Source organism: Trichosurus vulpecula, chromosome 8, assembly GCF_011100635.1.
Source record: "Trichosurus vulpecula isolate mTriVul1 chromosome 8, mTriVul1.pri, whole genome shotgun sequence".
Classification (NCBI taxonomy): Eukaryota; Metazoa; Chordata; class Mammalia; order Diprotodontia; family Phalangeridae; genus Trichosurus; species Trichosurus vulpecula.
Window position 1 is genome coordinate 248,636,292 of NC_050580.1, and position 26,927 is coordinate 248,663,218.

At 38.3% G+C, this 26,927-nt stretch overlaps 1 protein-coding gene across 2 annotated transcripts in view; it reads right to left on the reverse strand.

Annotated features, from left to right (window-relative positions):
• GALC (galactosylceramidase) overlaps nt 1-26,927 on the reverse strand; it is a 71,672-nt gene that overhangs the window by 42,924 nt on the left and 1,821 nt on the right. For both annotated transcript variants that reach the window (XM_036736341.1, XM_036736343.1), the window contains exons 2-7: nt 21,196-21,264; nt 20,885-20,948; nt 17,131-17,244; nt 14,439-14,578; nt 13,583-13,621; nt 8,763-8,893 (exon numbers count right to left, since the gene is read on the reverse strand). In XM_036736341.1, the coding sequence (XP_036592236.1) occupies nt 8,763-8,893; nt 13,583-13,621; nt 14,439-14,578; nt 17,131-17,244; nt 20,885-20,948; nt 21,196-21,264 (557 nt within the window). The remainder of the gene's footprint in view (nt 1-8,762; nt 8,894-13,582; nt 13,622-14,438; nt 14,579-17,130; nt 17,245-20,884; nt 20,949-21,195; nt 21,265-26,927) is intronic.

Below are 26,927 nucleotides of genomic sequence, written 5' to 3' on the forward strand. Positions count from 1 at the left end.
AGCCTGCCAGCTGTTCTCTAAATCTGACATCCTATCTCCCATCTCCAGACTTTGGCACAAGTTAGACTGCATGTCTGAATAAGTATTCTTTCTTCATCTCTGCCACTTAGAATCTGTAGGTTCCTTCAAGGCTCAGCTCAGGTACCATGACCTATATAAAGCCTTTCCTGAGCCTCCCAATTATTAAGGCTCTATTTTCCTGTATTTACAGTACAAATTATAGTCTCCTAAAACAATCTAATCTCCTTAAAGGCACTATCTTATTTTTGTACTCTTATGATCTAGTCCTTAGTCTTGTGCCAAGGAGATGCTTAATAAATGTGTTGCAATGAACTCAAGTAAGTAAACAATGCTCTTTCTCTTTGCTCTCTGCTGTTGTTCAGTCAGTTTCATGACCCCATTTGGGGTTTTCTTGGCTAAGGCTGGTTTGCCATTTCCTTCTCTGGTTCATTTTACAGATGAGGAATCTGAGGCAAACAGGGTGAAGTGACTTGTCAAGGGTCACATAGCTACTAAGTGTCTGAGGCCAGTTTGAACTCAGGAAGGGGAATCTTCCTGACTCCAGGCCTGGCACTGTGTCCACTGTGCCACCCAGCTGCCCTCCGCTATACACAACCCTAAGTTCACTTGGAATATCATCCTCATCTTACACGAGAGACAACGGTCAAAAGCCTCCTAAAAAAATAAAGACCTAGATCAGCCATTTCAGATATTTTCTATTAATCCTATTAATACCTTAAACCGAAACAGGAAATGAGTAAGCCTTAAAATTTGCTGATGTTACTTTCTTTATTCCAGCTTCAAATTAGAAGAAAATGAGAGCTGTTTTATTTGGAAATGAAGCTCTTTCCTTGAAACCACAAAAAACTTCACATTCTACCCCTCCAGTCTATACCTTCCTTCCCCTATGAAGATGTCCTCTGCTCAAGTGCTTCCTGTAGCATTTCTGTTACCTTTTTAAAGTCATGAATCCTGTTCACAGGCTAAGAGTCTGTCTGTGTATGGAAGTCCTTATGTATATCATGGCTAAAGTTCATCAGCTAGCAACTGTCTGAACAATTTTAAATAAAATCTATGTTGACATTTCTCTTCTCATGCAAATGTTTTGTTTTCCTTAAATATCCTCATTAGAGGCTCTCGGATGGTGAAAAGTATTTTGAAAATTAGCCCCAGAAAGGAGTAAACAAGCAGAGTTTATCACATTGTCAGGCTTAAGCTCTACTTTAATGAGCTAACATTCCCTAATGAAGAGAAAAAGAATCAACTCAAGGCTTAGGGTGCAAACAGATGTGTCAACACAGGCACGATCAGAACAGAACAGAAGCTTATTGCTAATCAGAGAAAAATGGGTAGCTAGGTGTAACAACAATGTTGCCAGCAATTTCTGTGGGGGTGTAAGACCAATAATAATAAGACCAATAAAGCATACAGGAGGGCTGCTAGCACAGATTTCTTTGACCTGCTTTTCTAAGGAAAGCCACTTTAAGGGGTTAACAATTTTACTTTAATTAAACATACATATACATTCACTTAGTTGGGGCGAAAAGCCAGCACCCTGGACTTCAGAGAGAATACAAACAGAAATTACAAGCAGAAATTATGAACAGAGCAAAATGAACACCAGTCAACAGACAGGCTTCTGTCTGACCATGACATTACACAGTTACCAGAGAGAGAAGCACTAACGTCTGGGTTTTCAAGGGGGTGGGGGGGTGGGGGGCTCCAAGGGCTACCCAGAGTCTCCTCTGGCCAAATCACATGGACACTCTTCCCATGAGTAAGCGCCCAAAGCAAAATGCCAACCTCAGAGCACATATACCTTGTTTAGGGCCCTGGGGCTTAGCGCCTACTTAGCAAAAGGGGTGGAAGCCTGAGGCTTAGCATCTACTTAGCAAAAGGGTATGGGAAAGATCTTTAATCACTAGCACCACATCATCTATATTGTTGCCAATCAATGATTCTTGATTCAAACAAAGGCAAGACTCAAAGGCACTTGATTGCCTAAGTGCTGAGAAGCACTCCAAAACAAAAGACAATTAAAAAGTCCTACTTTACTTGCCATTACGCTAGGTGGTGCAGTGGATGGAGTGCCAGGCCTGGAGTTAGGAAGACTCAACTCATCTTCCTGAGTTCAAATCTGGCCTCAGACACTTACTAGCTCTGTGACCCTAGGCAGGTCACTTACCTTTGTTTGCCTCAGTTTCCTCATCTGTAAAATTAGCTGGAGAAGGAAATGGCAAACCACTCCAGTTTCTTTGCCAAGAAAACCCCAAATAAGGTCATATGAAAAGAGTGAGCCACAACTGAAAGTAACTGAACAAAAAACAATAGAAATGTAAGGGCTGGAAGGAACCTTAGGGACATTCTAGTGCCACCCCCATATTTTAGAGATAAGGGAACTAAACCTAAAGAAAAAAAATGACTTCCCCCAGAGACTACTTTGTAAATTAGTAGAAGAGCCAAGACTCAATTCTGGGTCTACTCTCGGTCTACTTCCCCTTTCCACCCTACCATACTCCATATCCTATTACCTTTGTGAAAGTGAGAGAGAACAGAACGAATGAATCATAGAGTCGAGCGTCACAGGATTCTACTTAAGGCTAGAGGTCATCTAGACCAACCCCCTCAGTTTACAGATGAGGAAACTGAAACCCAGTGAGAATCAGAGATTACCTGAAGTTATTTAGGCCATAAGGACCAGAGCAGGCATTTAAACCCAGATCTTTTTGGCTCTAGATTTATTTTTCTTTCCATCATACCATCCTTCCTTTGCCTATCAACTAACAGTAATAAGAACCTATTACAGATATACTCAAGGGGCAACATGACAAAGCAAATGGAAAGCAAAGCCTAAAGGCAATGATCTAGAACTCTACAAGAAAGCTCTGATCAGAGAATAGTGCACACAATTACAGACACATGGTGCGATGACTAACTTTGATAGACTTGGCTCTTCTCAGCAATGCTAGGTTCTAAGACAACTCCAAAAGACTAATGATGGGAAAAAACTATCCATATCCAGAGAATTACAGAGTCTGAATGCAGATTAAAGCAGACTATTTTCTCCCTCTTTTTTGTTTTGTTTCTTCTTTCTCATGGTTCATTCCACTGGTTATAATTCTTCTTTATAATGTGACTAATGTCAAAATATGTTTAATGTGAAGGTATATGTAGAATCTATACTGGATTGTATGCCATCTTGGTGGGGTTGGGAATTTGGAACTCGAGAGCTTGTGGAAATGAAAGTTGTAAACTAAAAATAAATTAATTTAAAAATAAAAACAAATAAAGTTAAACAGTTGGAAGAAAAAAAGAAAGCTCTGATCATTCAAAAGTTAGCATCCTTTTCAATGCTTAGTTATTAAAAAGTGTATGAAGTGAGATACAGGAGATGCACCTCTAACTCAGGATACCTAGCTGGGTCCTTTCTGCCAGGGTGGCTGAGACTGGTAGATAAGTTGAGCTTGAGAGTTATGACCAACAGTAGGGCAAAGGAAATATAGGGTGTCTGCACAGAGTCCCACACTAATATGGTGGGTGGGGGAACCAGACTGCCTAAGGAGAGATGAACTAGCCCAGAAGGTAGGAAATGCTCAAAGCTTCCCTGCCAATCGTCAGCAGGATCAGGGAAACAACCTGTAAGTGACTCCTGTACTTCTAGCCTGAATGAGGTAGGGAGATTCAGTCTCAAATAAATAACTAGATGAACAGACAGATAAAAATTAATTTGAATTTTTTAAAAGGAACACCCAGAATGCACTGTGAGATATAATATTATTGCATTGGATTAAAAAAAATATATGCTAAGTAACAATGTTTCATGAAATGCTGATTTTATTTGACAATTATAAAGTTTAGAATAAAAATAAAATAAAAAATAAAGTTTCATGAGCGAGATAAATGTAGATTTTTACCTATCCCTCAGGAAAATGAAGGGATTAGATATGTAAAGGCCCTTCTAGCTCTAAATCAAAATAAAGGATTCTATAACTCTATGCAAACAGAACAGTATTTATCAGTTCAACAGCCTTCTAAGAAATCAAGTAATCTAAAATGAAAATAGATTTTAAAATATGTTACAGACTCTTTACTCATTTTTAATACAATGTCAATTCCTGAGGTTGCTTAATAAATACCTACCAGTAATGGTATTACGAACACCATTATTACTAATACCTATAAGGTAGGGAAAATCCATTACCACCCTCATTATAGGACTCAAAATCATACACAGATAATTTTTTTTTCCACAAATAGCAGTACAAGGGACAGGTACTAAATGTCCTGACTAGGACAAAGGAGTTATCTTCCTATTAAACTGTAGCCATATTGAAAGTTCTCATCCTGGGAAAGTACATCAAAGCTTGTCTAAAACCAATAATAATAATAATAATAATAATCATTTCTTTCATGCTTTAAGGTTAACAAAGCACATACTTCACAAAAACCCTCTGAGGAAGATAGAGAGTGGATCTTTTACAGGTGAGAAAACTAAGCCTCTGGAGACTTAATGACCTGTCCAAGGTCCCAGAGATAGTATCAGTTTATGCAGGTCTTTCCTTTTATTTAGTTGTAGCAATCTATTTTAATTGAGGTAATAAGACACACCCAAGCATCAGAGATAACACAGAAAGTAGGTCACATTCTCAGGCCTGAAATTATTTTTAGCATCTTATGTGAATGCAAAAGATTTAACCGGAAAGAGTGAGAAGATGACTTCTCATTCCAATTAATCAAGAACTATCTCATACTACCTTTAGCAAATAATATCATCTCCATATTCAATTTCTCCATTTCTAAGCTGCTCACTGTGAGCTCTTGATACTTATGACCCAGAACAAATTATGCTAGTGCATCCCTTTATTTTGCTACCTGCCATTTCTACTTCCACGGCATCTCTTCATCTGTCCTCTTCTACTCATGGTGCCACCATTTTAGTTCAGGCCTTCATCGCCTCCAGCCTGAACTATTGCAATGGCCTAACAGTCTTACCCGACTTCGGTCTCATACTCTGCCCCATCCTTCCGCTACACAGGAGAGATCTTAAGAGCGGATCTGACCATATTATTTCTCTATTCAAATTCCAGTGGTATCAATGTTACATTTAGGATTGAATATAAACTCAGTTTGGTTTTTTAAAGCCCTTTACAACCTTGCTCCACCTCCCCTTTCCAGCCTCATTCCAGACTGGTCCCCACTCCTGTCACAAACTCTACAGTCACACTCAGTACTTCACCTCCCATGCCTTGTGTCTTTGCACTGCCTGTGTCCCATAGCTGGAATGCTCTTCTTCTCTTCGCCTTCATAAAATTATCTTCTTTCTTCAAAACTCAGTTCAAGCGCCAGTTCTTAGTCTTCTGCTCCTACTCACAAGCTACTGAACAAGTTCACAAGCTCGAGGAAATCATGCAACCAAATTAATTCTGTCTAGTATAGATGACTTGCTCTCAGTGGGGCATGCACTACAGCAAGACAATCCTTTTATTCTTTCCTGATTTATTTTCCATCCCACGCTACACAGAGACTGTTTTCAATCACCTCTTCTCTCAAGCCTCCCTTCCACGACTGAGAAAATAGAGACCGTTTGCCACGAGCTCCCTTTTCTCCCCTTCTCTGTATCTCACGATGCTTTTGACTTCATGTCTCACTCTATCCTCCTTTACCGTAGTGTGAGGAAGAGGTGATTCTTGCCCTCATAAAAGCCAACCCTCTATGTGTGCCCTTGATCCCATCCCCACTGCAGGCTCCCCAGCCTACAGCCCATAAAATCATCATCTCTTCCTTTCTCTAATCTTCAACTGGACTTTATCAACAAATCCCTTCCCTGCTGCCTACAAAGATATCCAAGGATCTCATCCTAAAAAAACCCTCACTTGACCCACCATCCCTTTAAACTATCTGTATCTCTATTCCCCTTCTCAGCCAAACTATCCATCAAGTTGCTCTCTATGCTCATTGCTTCTACTTCCTCAACCTTCTATAATGTGGCTTCCAAGACTCCACTGAAACTTCTCTCTCCAAAGTTACTAATGATCTTTTTACTGTCAAATCTAATGGCTTTTTTATCAATTCATGATTTTCTTTCATTTCTTTCTTTCATGATTTCTCTTTAGCACGGCACTACTGACTACCTTCTTCTCCTGCACAATCTCTCCTCTCTGGGTTTTTGTGACACTGATTCCCCTTAGTTCTCCTTCTACCTATCTGACTGCTTCTCAGTCTCTTTTGCTAGTTCTTCATCCTTATCACCTCCTGAACTGTAATGTACAGCAAGGCTGGGTCCTGGGCTCTCTTCTATGCTTTCTTTTTATGCATTTACTTGGGTGACCTCATCAGCTGCCATGGTACCACCTCTATGCATCTCTGTCCTCTCTCCTGATCTCCAGTCACACATCTCCAATCGCCTCTCAGAGATTTCTACGTGGATGTAGTCTGACCATATCAAACTCAACATGACTAAAACAGAACTCATTATCTTTCCTCCTTCTGTCAAGAGCACTACCATTTTTTCAGTCTCCAAGGTTTATAACATCACTCCACCTCCATCTCACACATCTCATCAGTTGCCAATCCATGTCATTTCTACTGTCACAACATCTCCTGTAGCCATTCCTTTCTCTCTACTTACCCGTACACCACCCTAGTTAGGCCTTCATCACTTCCCACCTGGATTATTGCAAAAGCATCACAACTGACATCCCTGCCTCAAGCCTCTCTCTCCTATCCACCCTCTAGAGCAGTGGTGTCAAATTCAAATAGAAACAGATCCTGAACTGAATGCTGACTGGAAAAAAAAAACATACACAAATCAACATTATCTATATTGCATTGGATTTTGAGTTTGACACCTCTGCCCTAGACACCTTCCAAAGTGATACTCCAACAATCCAGCTCTAACCATGTCAATCCCTTTCTCAATAAACTCCAGTGTCTCCCTATTAACTCTAGGATCAAATATAAACTCTTCTGCTTAGCTTATTCCCCTCCACACACCATACAGCCCAGCCAAACTCATCTTTTTGCTGTCCTTCACACACAATACTCCATCTCCAATCTTTGCACCTTTGTATTGGGCTCTCCTCCAAGCCTAGAATTCTCTCCCACATCACTTCTCCTCTCAGAATCTTCTGTTTTCTGTTCCTGCACCTTCTATTTGCGACAAATGAAAAAACTCCACAAAACAGAGTTTCTTGGTAATTAATAATAATTTTATTTATCAGGCTGGCTAATAATCAACGTACTGATGGTCAGTGGTTTCTCTCAGTAATCAAAGACAAAAGACACGGAAAGGCTGAAAGCTTTAAATAATCCTTGAAAGGGAATTCCCTTGACAACTGAAAATCAACCCTGATTGGTGGGCATTTAATGAGGAGGTGAGCTAGAAGTCTTCAATCCTTCCTGCTGAAAATGCGGCTTGATTGTGAGACTCAGCCACCTCTAGGAATCTGGAGACAAGGGAATCCATCTCCATCCAGACAACCCTGGTTGGTTTTCTCCTTCATGGCTGGGTCATCCTAAATTCTAGCAGAGGTCTACAAGGACTGGGACTCTATCCCTCAGGGTAAGAACTAGTCCAGACTGGACTTTGTTTACATTCTAAACAGAAGTAGTAAAATGGGGTCCAGCCCAAGACTGAAGACCCTGTGGCTTGAGGGCTAAGACAGATCTCATCAGTCATGTCCTTCAGAGGCTGACTTTTTACAGGGGCTGGGCCTTAAATGAGGAAATAAAGGAAAAAGAGCCTGGCTCTTAACTTAATAATCAGTTATAAATATAATAGAAAAATAATTTCTTTCATATTAAAGCTTTTCCTAATGCCCCATCTGGCTGTTAGCACCCCCTGGGCCCCCCAAAAAGACCTCTTAGCTTGCATTTGGTTTGTATTTATTTATGTAAATTTGCTGTCCCTCCTGATAGGATAAAGGCTCCTTCAGGGCAGAGATTATTTCATTTCTGTCTTTGGATACCCAGGACATAGCAATCATTTAAAAAGTCTTGTTAATTAATGAAGATTGATAAGGGTGGAGACCAAGTATCTTTTCTTCAATTTTCATATCTCCCCCAGAAACTAGCACTGTTTCCTATACAGAGTAGGCATTTAATAAATGTTTAAGTTCTCCTGTTTGTCAGTCAACAGTCATTAACTGCTTACTGGGCGCTAGGCACTGTGCTGACATTTACAAAACGAGATGGCTGGGCTAGACTAAGGGTCCCTTTTAGCTTGAAAACCCTAAGACTTAAAAATGGGATGAGGGAGCTAAATAACAAGGAAAATAGAAAGGAGCAGTGAATAAGGGCGGGGGGTAAAACAAAACAAACAATAACCAGAAGTTAAATAGAGGCAAGACTGTGAATCCGGACAGCCTTGATGTATGCCTATCAAGGGAAGGCAATTTCACCTAACAACAACTTTATAGTATCTAAGAGTAGTCTCCTGTCATACACCTTAATACAGATTTGTTTCTACATTAATGAACTAGACTTCTTTCTACCAGACTCAGATCTTTTCATGGATTTGCAAATTCTCAACAACTTCTTACTTGTACTTGTGCTATGATAAAAAGAACTAAAAAATAATACTTCAATGTTCAAAAGCAAAAGCACCAATCTCCCTGGTGCTTTTGCATCTGTCTTATCAAAAGTATACTTACATAAAGGAAACCGGTAAGATCTGTAAAGATGCAGTCTAATGTGGAAAAGACAAATAAACTCAAAATATATAGGGCAAACACAGAAAATAACTAGTCTCAGGCATTTCCTACCCGATAACATCGATGGCTTCCATGAGTTCATGATCATTTAGCATAGCAGAGGAAATGGGCTGCCAGAGGTTATCGCTGGCTATGATCTTCACTCTATCCAGGCCATATTGATAAAGCATTTTTCTTAACACCTTTAGAGAGGAAAAAACCACACATACGACAAAACAACAAGCAAAAACAGTGAACGGATTTTCAATTTTGTTAAATGACTCTCAGAAATAGCTAATGATTTAATTTTTTTTTAAAAAAAGAGAAACAGCCTAGTATATCTAAAAGGTCCAAAACTCTCAGTTTGGAGATCCTACCATTAGGCAATACACCCCAAGGAGGTCAAAGACAGGAAAAAAGGTCCCATAGATACAAAACTTTTCAGAACATCACTTCTTATGGTAGCAAAGAACTTAAAAAAAACCAGGTGTTCATTGACCAGGGAATGGCTAAACAAGTTGTAGTACATGAATATAATGGAATACTGCTACATCGTAAGAAATAATGAATACAAAGAAGTCATGGGAAGACACATATGAATGAAGAACAAAGAAAAACCAGTCGAACATTATACAGTTTTTACAACAAAGGGGTAAAAACAAAATCACAACTGAATATTGTGCAATTCTAATTTCCAGGCTTGACTCCAAGGGAAAGTTGGGGAACCTCTAACTTTTTCCCTTCACTATAAAAGTGGGGGACTACAGATGTGAGATATTGCATGAATTGTCAAATTTAGTTGTTGTGACAAGCAGTTATGCTGAACTGCTTCTTTTCCCTGTTATTTTTTTTAATTATAAGAGATGGTTCAAGGCATAGCTAAGGGATAGGACTTATACAGACTTGTACAGGAAATTTTAATTTTAAGCCTCAATGCAACATTACCTTAAAAGGTAACTAATGTAATTATTTTAAAATTAACCTATACAACGTAACAAAAAAGTTCAAAGATGAAAAAGACTGGTTTAAAAACATGAATGTTCTTAAGAGAAAAATCATTTTGTATCATACTGAAGGTAAAAATGCTTTTCTTATTATTACCACAAAAAGACAAAGCATAACATCTATTTGTAGCTCAGGGCAGTAACAGGTATTAATGGCAAATGAAATTATCCTGGCAATCAAGAATCATACTAGACAGGTATAACCTGTACCAAATTATGCCTCCTCAATGAGGAGGGTAGGAGAGGGAGGGAGACAATTAGGAACTCAAAGTGAAAAAAACATATATACAGATAAATTGTGTAATATGCTAAATATGGCTATGTTTTATAATAATTCAAAATAGAAATCTGCATAAAGTAGCTACTGAAACCTTTATGAAGTACAACTTGAAGGATGGCTAGGATTTAAATAAGATATTTAAGGACTTTAGGTAAGAATTCCACTAATACTTCTAGTTAAAGATGGTGATAGCAGAGAAGCCCAGCTCTCCCATATGAACCCCAGCAAATATCTAAAATCAAAGAAAGATGAATGTTAAAGAAAACCAAAGAGAGATAGAAGTAATCTCTTCTATCCAGTCCAAAACTGTCTTAAAAAAAGTTGGCAGAGATAAGTTTTACCAGGGAAGCCAGTACCAACTCAGGTAAACTAGCTAGAAATCTCAAGATCCAAAAAGTGGACCCATGACAGGGAAGCCAATGGGAACACAAGTAAAAGCATCTGTGGGGGTAGGAGAGGAACTGCACTGGGGAAGGCAGCATGGGCTCCCACAAATGCACCTGAAGCCAGCCAGCCTGAAGTCTTGAGAAACGCAAGCATCACCAGCTGCAATAATTAAGGGTCTTCAGCCAGATCCTGATCTATCAGAACAAATAAGGAAAAAAACACCCTCTAGAGACCGTTACTCAGGAAGTTACAACCTACCTGTGCACTCCTCAAAGCACTGGAAGCCACAGAAGACAGAAAGCAGCTACCAACTAAAGCCTAAAATGAACAGGCCTGTCTGGATTTGCCAACCTATGGGATGGACTAACCTATGAACAAAATCCCAAACCAAGAGCTGAGGCTGAAAATAACACCAGCAAACAGAAGAAAATGTGCAAAACAAGGGAGAAGTACTGTCAGAAGATCAAAAGGTCAATCCAGAAAAAGAAAGCAACTCCACAACAACTATAAATAATGTCTTGGAGAAAAAAAAAAAGGCAAAGCCACACAGACTACAAGGATGGCTAGTAGAAAGGAAACTAGATTTTTTAAAAAAAAAATGAAATTAGAAATGAAATGAGTATCTCAAGAAAAAACTGAAAGGAAATTAGCTTAGAAAAGAAGTTTTAAAAAAACTTTACTCAAGTAGTAGACACCCTGAAAAATAAAATGAAAAAAAAGAATTCAACGATTGCATAAGACAAGAAATACTAGAACAAAGTCAAGACTGGAAAAAATAGAAGAAAATGAAACTGACCTGGAAAAGTTAATTTAAGAATCATCAGAATCTCTGAAAACCATGGCCAAAAAAAATTTTTTGACACCATATTTTAGGAAAACATAACAGAAAATTGCTCAGATCTATTAAAAACCAGACAGCAACTAGAAAGAATCTACCCACTACCTCCTAAAAGAAACCCCAAAATGAAGATACCTAGAATGTTTCAGCTTCTAAAGTCAAAGAAAAAATACTGCAACTAGACAGAAAGAGATCAAGTACCAAAGAACCAGAGGCAGGATCATGGGACCTACTCTGCAATTTACTCTTAAAGAGTTTCCTAGAGCACTGAAGCATTGAATGATTTTCCCAGGATCACACAGCCAGGATGTATCAGAATCAAGATTTGAACAGAGTTGAGGCCAGTTCTCTATCCACCATGCCACTCTGCCTTTCATCTGGCACTAGGATCATAGATTTAGACATGGAAGACCTTAGAGATCATCTCATTCATTTTACGGGATCATTAACCCAGGCCCCAGAGAAGTTAGGTGAACTTGTCCAGAGTCATACAACTACTAAATGTCTGAAGAGAGATTAGAACTCAGGTCTTCCTGTCTTCCTGTCCAGAGTTCTATTGACTATACTACGCCTCATACATTTAAAAAAAATAATTGAAATTCTATCATAACACAAAAACAATTTATTTGGATTACTATTATTAAGCTAGCATGAAAGAAAAAAAACTATTGAAGTTTTTAAGATAAAATCAATGACTTCAGTAATTCCAATAGACTCATGATCTCATTGGTATGAGTACTCCCCACAACCAGTGCATACCAGTTTAATCCATGCCTTATCATACTGGGCAATTCTGGCCCATGACCTTCTCTAAGTCCTCGAGAGAGGATGTACTTCTTCCCTTATATGGCAATAAATAGAGCACTAGGCCTGAAATGAGGAAGACCCAAATTCGAATTCCACCTCAACACTTTCTAGCTGCATGATCCCAGGATAGTCACTTAACCACTCTATGCCTCAGTTTCCTCATCTGTAAAACGGAGATAATACTAACACCTTCCTCCCAAGCTTTCTTTTAGGATAAAATGAGGAAATATTTGTGAAGTACTTTGCAAACCTCAGAGCACTATGTAAATGCTAGTTTTTTATCATCTCTATTATTATTTTTAATTAAGAAATTCTAGAATTCAATGAACTAGATTTCCTCAGAAATGAGAGGGACACATAATAAAAATAACCATAGCAGACTTCATCCTAAATTGTAAACCACTATATATTTTCCACCAATTGTGAAAATGACATTAGTATCTATAAAAGATATTAGTATCCCAGGAAGTGATCACAAAAAGAACTATAACACAAGAACAAACATGCTGAACACTGCAAAGGAAAACAAAGTGGAGTCTGAAATGCTGGATAGGAGGAAAAAAAATCCAAGTTTTAAGTCTCGTGCTCAGTAGAGATGTTTCACAATATTTTTTTCAAGGTTTCCTAATTTCATAACAGTTCTATTATTAGTTCTAAACCAGAATTTTAAAACCAAGTTTCTCTTTCCCCAAGTCAAAATGGAAAATGTAATAATTCAGTCACATCTTTACAAACCTAGCTAGTAAACAAAAAGCTACACGGCAAAAAATAAGCTACTGTCTCTTGGGTAGTAACTTATAAAGTGTTTAACTTAAATTTTGGGAAAGAGAAATATCTTTATAGTCGTCCAGTTCATGCAGTTTTTTACTTTATTATTTCAAAGTTAGATTAGATTCTGAATCTGTTTTCATCTTCGTGTTGTGGCAGGGCAGCTTACCTACTATATTTTAGTCTTTTGTTATAATTAAGAATTACTTTTAAAGTGACACATTTCCTATAAACCAAAATTTACAAGTGTCCAAAAACTCAACACTGAGGATGGTTTTACAAATGGAAATAATTCCTCTGGGAAAGGGGTGGTGACAGCTGACCTGAGAGTCAGAAAGACCTGAGTTCCTTCCTGCTACGTGACCCAGGACAAGGCACTAAACCTCGCAGTGTCCCTAGGCAGCTTTCTAAGACCCAAAGTTGCAGAGCAGGAGCCAATTTGCATGGATAGAGAAAGTTTCCTCACAGGAAGCTCACTACACTAAAGAAATCTTAAGTCTAGACCGTACCTATTTCCTATCCCTGCTTCCTCCCAAAAAAATTATTCCTACTTTAAAAAAAATTCTTTCCTGAACCAGGAATGATATAAAATGGCTGAAAAATTATTTTGTCATCTTTGGAGTTAATTTGTTATTATGGCATGAAACAAATGCTAAAACACTAAGATGACAGGAGATTTTATGCAATAATGTTACAAGCAACAAAATAAGTATTTTGGTGTTGCCACAGCTTTAATTTCAGTGGGATCATGAAAATGTTTTTCTGTCAACAACGATATAGAAACAAAGCCTTTCAGGGTGCTACAAACCTTTATATATCGACTGTCAAAAGCTCTCTCATTCCAAATCTACAAAACAAAACACATATTTTTAAGTAAGATTGACTGTAAAACAAAAGCCATAATAAATGCCATCCTCTTCCCATGTTTCAGATTACGTAACCACTACTTTTCTTACTTGCCCTCCCTACAGAATTCATACACTTATGGTTTATAAGGCACCGGGGGGGTGCCCTTAAAAAAACCTTTGTTTTAAAGGAATTAAACATTTATTGCATAATTTACAGGAAAAAAATCAAAAGAAAATTTTCAAGACACCAGATCAAGAAAATTAAACCCACGCTGACATTCTGGAGGCCAGGTCAGAATTAGTCAGTAAACTGTATAGCAACCTGCTAAATGTTACCAAAAAAAATGTATTAATGAGCCAAATAGAAACATCAAACAGCAGCCACAGGAGGGATAGGAACAGGGAATATGAACAAAATCCATAACAATTAGAGTCACAGAATTTTAAAGGTACCCTAGCAAACAAACACATGCTCCCTCTTTTACAGATGAGGGAATCAAGGCCCAGAGATTAAGCAACTTGCCTAAAGTCTCACAGCTTCTTAGCGGCAAGAATGGGAATTTTGCATGGCTCTTCAGTCTCCCAATCCCATGTCTGACGGACTGATATGTGAAAGCAGAGAGGAAACTGGACAGCATTTCCAAAAAAAACCAAAGGCAATTTTTTATCACTATCAACTACCAAAGGAAAAAATTAGCTTTATGACAAGAAGGACCAGTTAGAAAATAGAATGTAAATAGTGTCTAAATTTAAAGGTTAACTAAAGATGCAAGGTTTAAACAAAACCAAAACAAAGGTACTTTAAATATTACTAACCCCAATATAATCGATATCCAAATCATGATGTTGTTTAGCACCCAATATCCAAGTCACAACATATGAAGCAGTAATTTGGGGTGCAACATAGGGCCAGTTTTGACCCTGACCAATCCAACCTGGAAATGACCATGGCAACCCTAAAGAAAGAGAAAATGAAAGTATAAAAGCCCAAGTTAATAGATAAGTTAAAAACATCAAAAGTAATGCTTAGTTACACACACACACACAATCAGAGAATATATTCTCATTTGGTGAATGTAATAGATGGAATTGGCATCCATATTCTTTTCCAATAATAATCCTGAGAGCTAAGTCTTTTTCCAAGTGGAGAACAAAACTTTTTTTGATACCCAGCACCTCCCCAATCCCTCTCTGACTGGAGTCAGGAAGGCGAGGCACTAAACTCCTCCTAAAGCTTCCTTCACAGCAAGCTCAGAACCTTCCACGTAAATCTCCATTTTCCATCAATGGCTCTGCTTGGTTTTCAGCTTCCTTTTGTGTACTTTCTCTCACCCCCAGTAGATTGTAAACTCTTTAAGGGCAGGAACTGCATTTCTTTTTCTTATTTGTATCCCCAGTGATTTTAGCACAGTGTCCGGTATACAGAAGGCACTTAATAAATGTTGACTGATTTGAATTTATTGGGGAAAAAAAACACATTTAGAAAATGTGCCTACTACTTCAAAGGGGAAGAGAATATTTTAAGAGTTTGGTCAGATACATCTAGTTCTAAACCCCAAGTTGAATGTTGGTAATAAATTGGTATAAACTTACCAACAGATCATTAAATGATTGCTATACTACTATATAGAGGGATTGATATATTATATATCTATATACATATATATATATATATACAAATACATACATATGTGTGTGTCTATATATATATATATATATATATATATATTACTACTACTACTACTACTACTACTACTTGCTGGCAAGATTCTTGCCAGAGTTCTCCTTAATAAGCTGATCCTTCACCTGGAAGATGGTCATCTACCTGAGAGTCAGTGTGGCTTCAGAGAGGCTCAAGTAACATTTGATACAGTGTCTGCTGCACAACAACTTCAGGAGAAATGCCAGGAGTACAACAGAGGTCTATACACAACATTTATCAGTCTGACCAAGGTCTTTGATATCATCAGTTATGAGTTATGGAAAATTATGGCAAAACATGGTTCCCAGAGAAGTTTATCAGTATTGCCCATTAATTTCACAATGGCATTTGTGGCACAATTGCCCAGGTTCTGGATAATGAACAACGTTCTCTCACAAGCAACAATTCCATTCCAATATAATGAAGCAAGGCTGTGTGCTTGCTCCCATGCTTTTTAGCATGATGTTTTCAGCAACATTGTCAGATGCCTTCAACAAGGAAGAACATGGCATCAAAGTCAGCTACCACACTGATAGTAAATTATTTAACCTGAAAAGGCTACAAGCCAAGACTAAAGTAGGGGGAGAGTTGGTGCATGATTTTTTGTTCACAGATGATTGTGTACTCAATGCAGCCTCTGAAGCTGAGATGCAACAAAGTATGGATCCATTCTCTGCTGCTTGTGCTAATTTTGGCCTAATAATTAACACCAAGAAAACACAGGTTCTCCAATAACCAGCCCCACATCATCCTTACATGGAACCATTGAATATAGGAAATGGAAAAATTCTGAATACTGCGGATAATTTCACCTACCTTGGCAGTATACTTTCCAGGGATGTATACATAGATGATGAGACTGACACATGCATTGCCAGAGCTAGCTCAGTGTTTGGGAGGCTCCAAAGGAAAGTATGGGAAAGAAGACCACCTACCAAACTGATGTCTACAGAACAATGTTGTGTTGACCTCACTGTGAAACCTAGGCAGTCTACTGGTACCACGTCTGGAAACTGAATCACTTCCATCTGAATTGTCTTAGGAAGATTCTAAAGTTTGCCTGGCAGGAAAAGGTACCAGACACTGAAGTCCTTTCTTCACTGGACTTGCCAATGTTGTTCAAATGCCAAACTTATGTTTGCCTAAAAGACTATTCTATGGAAAACCCATACAAGGAAAGCGCTCACATGGTGGTCAGAGGAAGTGATACAAGGGCACTCTCAAGGTCTCTCTGAAGAACTCTGGAATCGACTTCATGACACTGGAGATGCTGGCAAAGAACTTATCAGCGTGATGTGCCCACATCAAAGAAGGCACTGTGCTCTGTGAGCAAAGCAGAATTGCAATAGCTCAAAAGAAACATGAGATGAGCAAATTTAGAGACATCTCCACTCCAAAAGTTCATGTGGACTCTTTGTGCCCCACCTGAGGTAGAGCTTTCTGAGCTGTAATTGTTCACGGCACTGTTGGAAGTCCTTTTCCACAACTACTCTGAGTTTATGAAATGCACTCTAAAAAAAAATGCCTGGTGACCTTATAATCACACCCTTATCTAGAAGAAAAAACTCATAGTAATGTTCATGCTCTGAGAAACTTCATTTCAGGAATCATGCAACTCCTCTGAGGCCATCTCAAGTGAACAAGTGAGTTAAGCTAATACCAGACACGATTCCAAGTGACATTTGACTTCCAAAATCAAACTCATCTTCAAAGAATAAAGAATAATGCCATTACAAAGCAATAAGATCTTTTTTCATCTGGGTCATAGACAGGCTCGGAAAGAGAATCAAAACTTAAAATTCTTACCAACAAGTTTAATATTGGGATTCCTCTTCTTAGCTTCCTTCATTAGCCACCACTCATAGCCCCGGAAATAGTTCTTGTCATTTGCATAGTGCATAAGAGAGGGCTCAGTGCCATCTAAAAAAGACAAAGGGGAAAAAGGGAGGGGAGTTTGTAGTTCATAGCACTTCAAACTATGCTACATTCATCTAAATACACACTTCTAAGAACAGCATTCCAGGTTCAAACCTGAAATTAGAGAATAACTTTATAGAAGGATTCTTTAATGCTCAAAGCATTATCAAATTTAATTAAATTTATTAATATTAATTAAATATTAAATGTAATATCTTTTCCTTGAAATTAAATCTGCATGCAAAGTATTTAAAGCCTGTTGTCCTTTGAATCTTCTCTACACTCTCCTACTTCCACATCTGTGCTCACAAAGTTTGCTCTGCTTGGAATGTTCTCTACCTTTTTTCTATTCCCAGTGGATCCCAATCCGGACTTTTAGAACACCAATATTATAAAAATGAACAATTCTAAGGGTACTTACAAGCTGATGAAGAAGGAAATGAGCATTACTGGAAGATAATTTATACAATAACAATGCCACCATGACACCAAACATCTTTAAAAGCTTTAAGAACTATGATAAACCCAATGACCACTCATGATTACAAAGGACCAATGATGGAACCATGTGGGCTAGATATTGACTCACAAAACCACATGTTAAGACTATCTATGTTCTACTGTATTTTTTTTGTTAAATATTTCCCAGTTACATTTTAATCTGGTTCCTGAAGCACTGGGGGGTGTTGCAGACTGCACTGGCCCATAGGCCACGTTTTTGACACCTCTAATGTTATCCATTATAGAAAAGGTAAGGATTTAGGGAACAGAATGAGATACATATGTATGTATGTATGTATGTGTGTGTGTGTGTGTGTGTGTGTGTGTGTGTGTAATTGGGGTTGGGGGTGGGGATGGGGATGAAATGTGAGTGTCCTTCTGTCTGGGTGTTTGTGTATGGGTGTGGATGTGTGGGTATGAATATTAACATGGTATTATGATCATGAAAAAGGCAAAAGTTACAAATTTAATCCTAATCCCATTTTCATTCTCTTCGTATGAATTTTGACTTTCCTCAGCTTTCAGTTTCAATGGTCAGCTTGTGGTAAAAAAAAAAAAAAACTTCTTCATCCTACATGGGCTGAAGTTCAGAGTCCCTAATGGTCTTGCAGGCTGTGATTGTTTGAGGAAGACTAGAAGAATACAAAGAAAAAATAAACCAAAAGGTAGCAAGCATATAGTGCTTCTATTGGACTTCAGTCAGCCCTTTAAGACCTTATCTTTCTGTGTTTGCTCTCATTCTATAAACCTTTCATTGTTAACTGAAAAGGAAGGAATGAATTTTGGAATTGGGTTATGCATGCTGTGCACTGCTCATTTCCTTTTGATAAGTAAATGTTTAATGACCACCAGAGACCCTAAGGATTGTCTGCTGCCATAGTGGTTTTGGCTTTTGGCCACATGGCTAGTATCAGGCTTGATGACAGGTGGGAAATGGGTAGAAGCAGTGGCTTAATCTATCCGCCTCTTTTTCTGTTTCAGTGTAGACTTTTTGTTCCCATAAGGAGCAGATTTCAGTTTGGGGAAGGAGTCTGTAGTTTTGACTAGGTTTGTGACCCGAGTATAAAAAGCCTTATGTCTCCCTAATCGCTTCAAGAGTGGGCAGCAGGCATGTGGGTCACTTCGTATTCACGTATACAATATGGATTGCTTTCAGTTTGGCAATGACAACTATTGCATCCTAAATGGTCATATTATGGTTGCTAAGGGAAGAGACAATGTGACCTTTGAATTTCTTGGCATATGCACACCATTTCAGTTTTTAACAGTTAAAACTGGTCTCTTTTCTCTCTCCTCACTTCAGGGATTTAATGTTTAATCTCCATCGAATAGGAGATGGCTTTCATCCACTTGCCCTCTCCTATTATGAGGAAACAGGTTGCTACATCTTGACTGGGCCAACTATTTTAGCTACCATTGTCCTGGATCCCACTGTCCTGGATCCCAATCTAGACGAATTTTTGGCGTCCCTAAATCAAGCTTTGCCAGGAGGAGGGGTTCTGAAAGAGGTGCTGTTCCTGCCTCAGTGCCACTGTGGTGTAGTACAAAGACTGGGGTTTAGGTCCTAGCTCTACCTTGCACGTGCCACTTTACACCATTAGGCCTCAGTTCTAAATCTGTAAAATGAGGGGATTCGACTAGATGACTTCTAAGGTTCACTCTAGCTCTCAATCTAGATTGGTTCTATTTATGCTTTAAGCTTTGGCTGGAAAATATACATACAACCTCCTTTTGATGCCTTTTGGGAGATTTATAGTTCAATTAGTTTTTTGGCACTTTATTACTCTTCTCAAATACAAAAATAAATTATGTGCATCAAAAAAATTATAAGCCTCCACCAAGGATCTACTTATCTTAAGCTTATAAAACTGAATTTCCATGCAACAAAAATGAATTTCCCACAGATCTTATTATGATGGAATCCAGCCTGTAAAAATGTTCCCTACATTTTTTTTTAATTTGAAGCTTGAGATCCCAAAATTATTAAACTAGTACTATGTGCCATGCATGTTTAATCAAAACAATAATACTAGAAGTATATGGTGTTTTAAATTTTGTATAGTTCATTTACAGCTATTTTATTTTTTTCTAAAACGCAGAATCACTTGTTTTTATCAGAAATGTGATTTTAAGTGATTCCTTTCTTGGCATTTTTCTATCATACTTGCCCCTTTTCTGCATTTCTCAGTGAAATTTCAAACTTTACACTTTCATCTATCATCTCTAAAGCCCCTTAGGTCCTTTCCCATTAATTATTTAACTTCAGTTAACCTAAGATCAATGTATGTTCTTAAGATGGAAAAATGGGCATCAAAATTAAGTAAAGGTATAAAGGTTTCCCAACCAAGACAAAAAGTTTTGTTGCTATTCAGTCATGTCTGAACCTTCCTGACTCCACCTGGGGTTTCCTTGGCAAAAATACTGGGGTGCTTTGCCATTTCCTTCTCCAGATTATTTTGTAGATGAGGAGACTGAGGCCAATAGGGTGAAGTGACTTGCCCAGGGTAACACAGCTAGTGTCTGCAACCAAAGTTGGACTCAGGTCCTTCCTGACTCCAAACCTGGCACGAAAACCACTGTACCGCCTAGCTGCCCCAAGACAAAAAGTAGAGATCTCGGTCTATTGCTGCCAGCGGCTGTGGTGCCAAAATGGCTGGAGATGGCCGAAAGCCATGGAGAGTGAAAAGAAAAACATGGAACAAGGCCAGGCAGAAGAGTAAAGAACAGCTCCATTTATTTAACTGAGGGACAGGGCTTATATACCTTTCAGGCAAGCAGAATCAACAAATCCACCTGCGAGGCATTTGCATAATGCATGACTTCCTCCTGCTTTTGTTCTCCTTTTGCCTTAAACAATATTATGTTAATAGCCCACAGGTGGTATTCAGCCCCTGTGCTGTGTATACAGAGGAGGCATGAAGAGCCTTCATCCTGAGCAGCACATGCCTGCTGAGGGAGGGATGGAGAGCCCACCTGCTGAGTTATCAGCCCAAGGGCAAGAACAGGCCTCTGGCCTATATCTTATCCCAGAATGGACTTTCTCAGAGCTGGCCCTCTACAATCTATGTTCCAATACAATGCACTTTAAAGTCAAGCACACACTGTACTGCTGAAAAAAGTCCCATTTCCCCAGAACTCTTACCTGTTGTCTGTCCATCACCACCTATTTCCACTTTGAGAATATGCAAGGAGGCACCAAAGTTTGGCTGGGGAAAGGAATTCACAGTATTAATAATGTCCTTTATTGTATCATTCTCAAAGTACTTTAAGAAAAGTTATTGCCTAAGTTTTATAGGTAAGACAAACAAGACAAAATTTAAAGCAAGGCAGAATTTAAATTTATACCCACTTTTATGACAGTCAATTCCAAGTGGCAAAAAAAGGCTCACTTTCAAAATTTAAGGTTCCCAAACAGCTCTTAACACAACCATTAAATGTCTCTTTTAATATTACCTTAAATAAATAATCCAATATTTCAGAACGATAGGGCTCCGGGTAATTGACCAGAAGTCGAGAGGTTGCCTAAAAAAGAGATTTCAAAGAAAAAAACCTAAACATTTAAAACTTTAAAAAACATTTCAAGTCACCTCATCAGACAGCCAACTTGCCCATATTTAACCCTACATTAGAAGTAGAAGTGGATTCAGTTTAAAGTAGTGATATATTGGCCACATTGGAATTTGGGGGAGCAAAGAGGAAGAGTTCAGAGATGTGTATACTATTCAGTTAGAAACTGAAGTCAAATCAACTTTAGTCCAGGCTTTAAAAAAAACTAAATAAAAAGAAATATCAATGAGAAAGTTATTGTTTTAGCAGATGAACTTTCCTGGAAAATTGGTGGTGTAATATATTATTTTCTCAAATCTTTTTAGGAAATTATAAGCATTATCAAGGGGCACATCAGGACGAATCACTATAGTTTCAACTACAAAAGAAAGAAGCAATGTGCCTGGAGAGTCTCATCTACACCAATGAAAAACATCAGCATTGAGTTACACTCAACCATGATTTGACCACACCACATCAACAATGTCTTGTGCTATTTGCCAGTAAAATTTTAGGAGCAATATTTGTGTATTAATGAGCCTTGTATAACCTCCCTGGGCCAGGCCTATTTCTCATCTGAAAAATGTACTAACAAAACACCCTTCTTACTTCAATCTGTTGTAAAAACAAAATGAGATAATATGAAAACTCTCCAAAAAATTATAAAGACTATACTGATAAAAGGTAATGTTATTAACAAGGGTAAAAAATTTTAAAATAGTCCTATTTTTGAGTATGTGTCTTCTAGTTTTAATTTTTAATACCTGAGTTTTAAAGAGCTGTGTTCCTAGTTTATAAAATGTTCATTACTTCAGCTTTAGGACTTGAGACCATCAGATTAAAGAACTATTCACTCCTTTTAAAATGTAAAGTTGCCAGGTCACAGTCTACATGCTGTCCAATGCCTAAACAAATGGTCGTAGACAGTTAGAAGTCAGAAATGCAGTGAGGTCATAAAGGGTAGAGGAAAATTAGGTTGCAAAAGCAACAAAGATCAAAGGAGAACAGCTGAATAAAAGTAGGCCCTAAGTTCCAAGCTGTAAATTTTGTAAGTCACAGCCAAGATTTCATTACATGATACCAGATACCACCCACAGAGCCAATACTTAACCATGTTGACTGTTTCATCTAGTTCAACTGATATCAGATATTCTACACTTAACTTGAAGACATCCCAAGACAAATCCAGGTACTTCTGTCCTTCTTTACATGTCCTTGCTCTGTCCCTTCTAGACTGACACCCCTTGTAGAAGTGTAGGCCAGAAGATCTTTTCTTTGAATCTTTTGAAATCATCACTGTCAAAAAGAGGGTGTATGTATGGCATGGCAAACATTCACTACCTTTCCTCTCCTCTCCTCTTCTCAAATTCTAGGATGGAGTGGTACCTTCTGCTCAAGGTTCCCTTCAACAACCAAAACCTTCAAGTTAGTAAGATTCATCTCTAAGATAAAAGTCCCCTTAGCTGGTCCCTTTGCTGTTAAATGATGTTTATCTCATTAAGGCGAGTAAAAACAAATTATTAGCTGCTATATTTGGATATCGAGAACTCTAGCAGGTGCCTAGATAAGTGAAGTCTTCCTTCACTAACACATTATGTCTGTGTTCCGGGCTTATGATTTGTTTACCAAAGATCTTTCTGTCCAGCTACTCTGTACCACATCAATGATGACAGTGCTTATTTTTGTGATGCTTACTCCAAACATTCGCCACCATTCTCCCCACTCAAGTTCCTAGATTTCCCCACACAAGTATATCTATTTAAAATGCAATGCTACTCTCAACATGACTAGCGGTCAAAGAATATAAATAAAAATTCTCAAAAAGAAGAATTGAAAACTATTAACAACCACATGAAAGAACAGCATAGTGCACATTGAAACAAGTCTGAGGTTATACCTTCACTCTCAGCAAATTGGCTAAGATGACAAAAAATAGTAGTCAATGTTGCAGTGGTTTTAAGGAGACGAACACTAATTCATCGTTGGTGGGGCTACGAATTAGTAGAAACATTTTGAAAAGCAATTTGGAATTATGCAAAGTGAGGAAAATAAAATATCCATACACTTTGACACAGATTCTATTACTAGGCATATACTCCAAGGAGGTAACTGAATTAAAAAAAAAAAGTCTCCACTCATAGCAGCAGTTTTTGTGTTACAGAAAGAACAGAAAACAGAATAGATGTCCATTGGATGGGGAAAGACTGAACAAATAGTAGTACATGAATTTAATGGAATATTATTGTGCTGTAACAAAAACCCAAACATAATGAAAACAGAGAAGCGTGGAAACTTAAATGAACTGAAGCAGAGTGAAATAAGCAGTGCCAAGAAACGATACACAGAATGACCACAACAATGTAAATGGAAAAAACCACCACAAAGCAACTAAAAGTGAATTTGCAAAAATGGCAAAGTCGAAGCATGGTCTCAAAGAAGAGATATGAGAAGACACTCCTTTCTGGAGGGAGAAAGTGTACAGGTGTGGAACATGACAAAAATTTTCAGATTTTTTTTCAATGAACTGATTGGCTTTGCTGACCTTTCTGCTCTTTTTCATTTAAAAAAATATGCTTTTTTATATGTGATAGCTCTTTGGAAAGGGAAGAAAGGATAAAAGGGGAAATTGAGGCAATTTTTAGAAAAATACATTAATAAAAATTTATTTTAAAAAAACAACCATGTGAAAGATATCTCCAAAGCACTAATAATAAGAGAAACACAAATCAAAACAACTCTGAAGTTTTACCTCATATCAAGCATGTAAACAAAGACAAGAAAAGACGAGAATACCCAGTGTTAGAGGGAGGCCATGCAAAGATATGCACACTGATTATTGGGAGAGGTATAGAGTGTCCAATGATTCTGAAAAGCAATTTGGAATTATTCAAAGACAGTGACTAAAATGTCAAAGTACTTTGTTTTAAGCTGGGCCTGCCTCAGACCAGTCCCCTGGTAATTAAGGTTCAATACTGCAACCAAATAAAATACTCATAGGTCTTTGAAGAGTTAATAAAAAAAGAGTTGTTCATTTAACCAAAGCAACCAAAGAATATTCAACAAAGATAGGGATTAGGAACATCCTGAGTTGATTCAGTTGAGTAAAGGTCCCTTGCCTGAATTACACATCCCAATCTCCAGAGAGAACCTAGAGATCCTCGAAGCTACTTTGAACTAAAGCAACCAACAAATGACAGCCAAAGTCTATCTCATTAGCTCCCAGTCAAGGAAGACAGGAGGACAGCCTCAATATACTTTAAGGAAAAATTAGCCTGACTTGCATGGGAGAAGAGTTAGAGTAGTGTTCCTGCTACACCCTTCAACCCAGAGATGTCACTGCTAGGCCCCAAGGAGGTCAGTGAAAGAAATAAAAGACCCAAATATACCAAAATATTCATAAAAGCACTTTATGTGGAAGCAAAGAACTGTTAACAAAGTAAACATAGATCTACTGTGGATTGGCTAAACATTGTAGTTCATGAATGTAGTAGATACTACTTTGCTCTAAAACAATGAATAGGGAAAATATAGAAAAGCATGAAAATATATCTATGTATCATGATACAAAGTAGAAATGAAGATGACAGAGACCAGCCAAGATGACAGAAAAGGAGGAAGCAATACAGAGGAGCTCTCTCTCTCACAACTACTCCACAAAGACCCAAATCATACACAAGATCTTACTGATCAGGAAATACATCTTTTCAGCGCAGAGCAGCATAGGAAGACAAAGAGAAAGGGAGGAGTGTATGGACATGGGGACAAGCTCTAATAAGGAATATGCTATGTTGGACATTCCAGCACATGGACTAAATGAGGATCTGCCCGAGTCTGTGGACCAGGGTAAGATCTGAGATCCAAATTCATCTGAGAGGGCTTGACGTTGTGCAGGATGCAAGAATAGTGACAAATAGCAGCTCTGTCACTCACATCTCAATCCAATGAGGATTAAAGAGGAAACCTGTCCCAAAGGGTATGAGACTGTACATGGTGTGGAGGTCAAGGGCAAGGAGTGGTCACAGGTCCTAAAACTGTGTCTTGAGCAAAGAACAAGTACAGAAGGGAGCAAGAGCTGGGTGCTCTGATCCCAGAAATGGAACAAGGTCTTGGTTCCAGTTTCAAGAGTGGTCTGAAGCTTGGATTAGAATAATAATAGTTAACAGCTATCATATGAAGTTATTAATGGCTATGATAAAAGCTAAGTAAAAGTTTTTATTAAAATATTATATTATGGCATATTATAAAATAAGACAGAGAAATGAGAAAATAGCATCTTTTGGGGAGTAGGGATTGTTTTCCCTAGAAACTAGGGCAGGAGCCCAGACTAACGAAGAGCTTTCAGTTCTGTCCCTGTGCACTGCTAAGCTTTCCAGATGGCTAAAAGTGGTTGATTCCAACAGTAAGCCTATAGTTCTGTTGCTCAAACTCAGACACAGGTGAGGAACTTGCACAGCTCAGACAAGGAAAGCAGTACTCAGTTTATAAAAAAGAGTAATTTGGGCACAGTGGAAGTTTACAAGGCCCCAACCTGAACTGTCCCTGAGATCCTAAAATAACACAATACTCAGTGCCCTGAGGAAGCAGAAGCAGGACCCAAGAAGACACAAAATAGGACCAAGCATAGCCTAGATAGTTCCACCAGAAGTGTGCAGAGTCGGGCAGCGAGGTGGTGCAGTGAGTAGAGCACCAGCCCTGGAGTTAGGAGGACCTGAGTTCAAATGCAACCTTATACACTTAACACACTTACTAGCTGTGTGACCTCGGGCAAGCCACTTAACCCCAACTGCCCTGCCTTCCCCCACGGCCCCCAAAAAATAAATAAATAAACGTGTACAGAATCTGCTCCCAACGCAAAGTCCAAAGTCAGGGAGAAAGGCTAGAAGAAATGAGCAAACCAAAAAAAGCACTGGACCATTAGGAAGGATTATGGTGACAAGAATGGTCAAAACACAACCGGAGAAGAAGGAAAGGACTGCAAAACATCTATAAGCAAAGCCTCAAAGGAAAACACAGCTTGGGAATGAATTCAACTAGTTCTCACCCAAGACTTTGAGGTATTTAACATTTCCAGAAGTATAATTTATGCCCACATGAATCACTACAATTGTATAAAATAAATAGTAAGCAGATTTCTTAGTAATCACATCAGTATTCCTCAGCATGCCACTTATTTATCTTTCTCCATTGGAATGCAAGCTATTTGAAGGCAGAAGTACATTTCTTTTCGCCTGTATTTGTATCCCCATTCTTCAGCAGACACTATATACTTCCGCTACTGTTACTATTATCATAAATCTGATGAGTAACTTCTTTCTTTCTTTGTTTACAATGTCACCCTCCATATCTAATTGGAGCTTATCTTGGTACACCGTATGAGATGTTAGGCTGTACCTTACCTTCTGCCGGACTGCTTTCAGGCTTTCCGGATAGTTTTTTGTCATATAGTGAATTGTAGCCTCAGGAACTAGATCTTTAGGGTTATCAAAAAACAAGGCTACTTTGTTACTTTGCTTCCATATTGTTTATTCCACTGATCAATCCCTCTATGTCTTTACCACATCTTCTTGATTGTGACTGTTTTGAAGTCCTCCCACTTTTTTTCATCATTTCCCTAAAGGTTCCTGACCTTTTGTTACTCC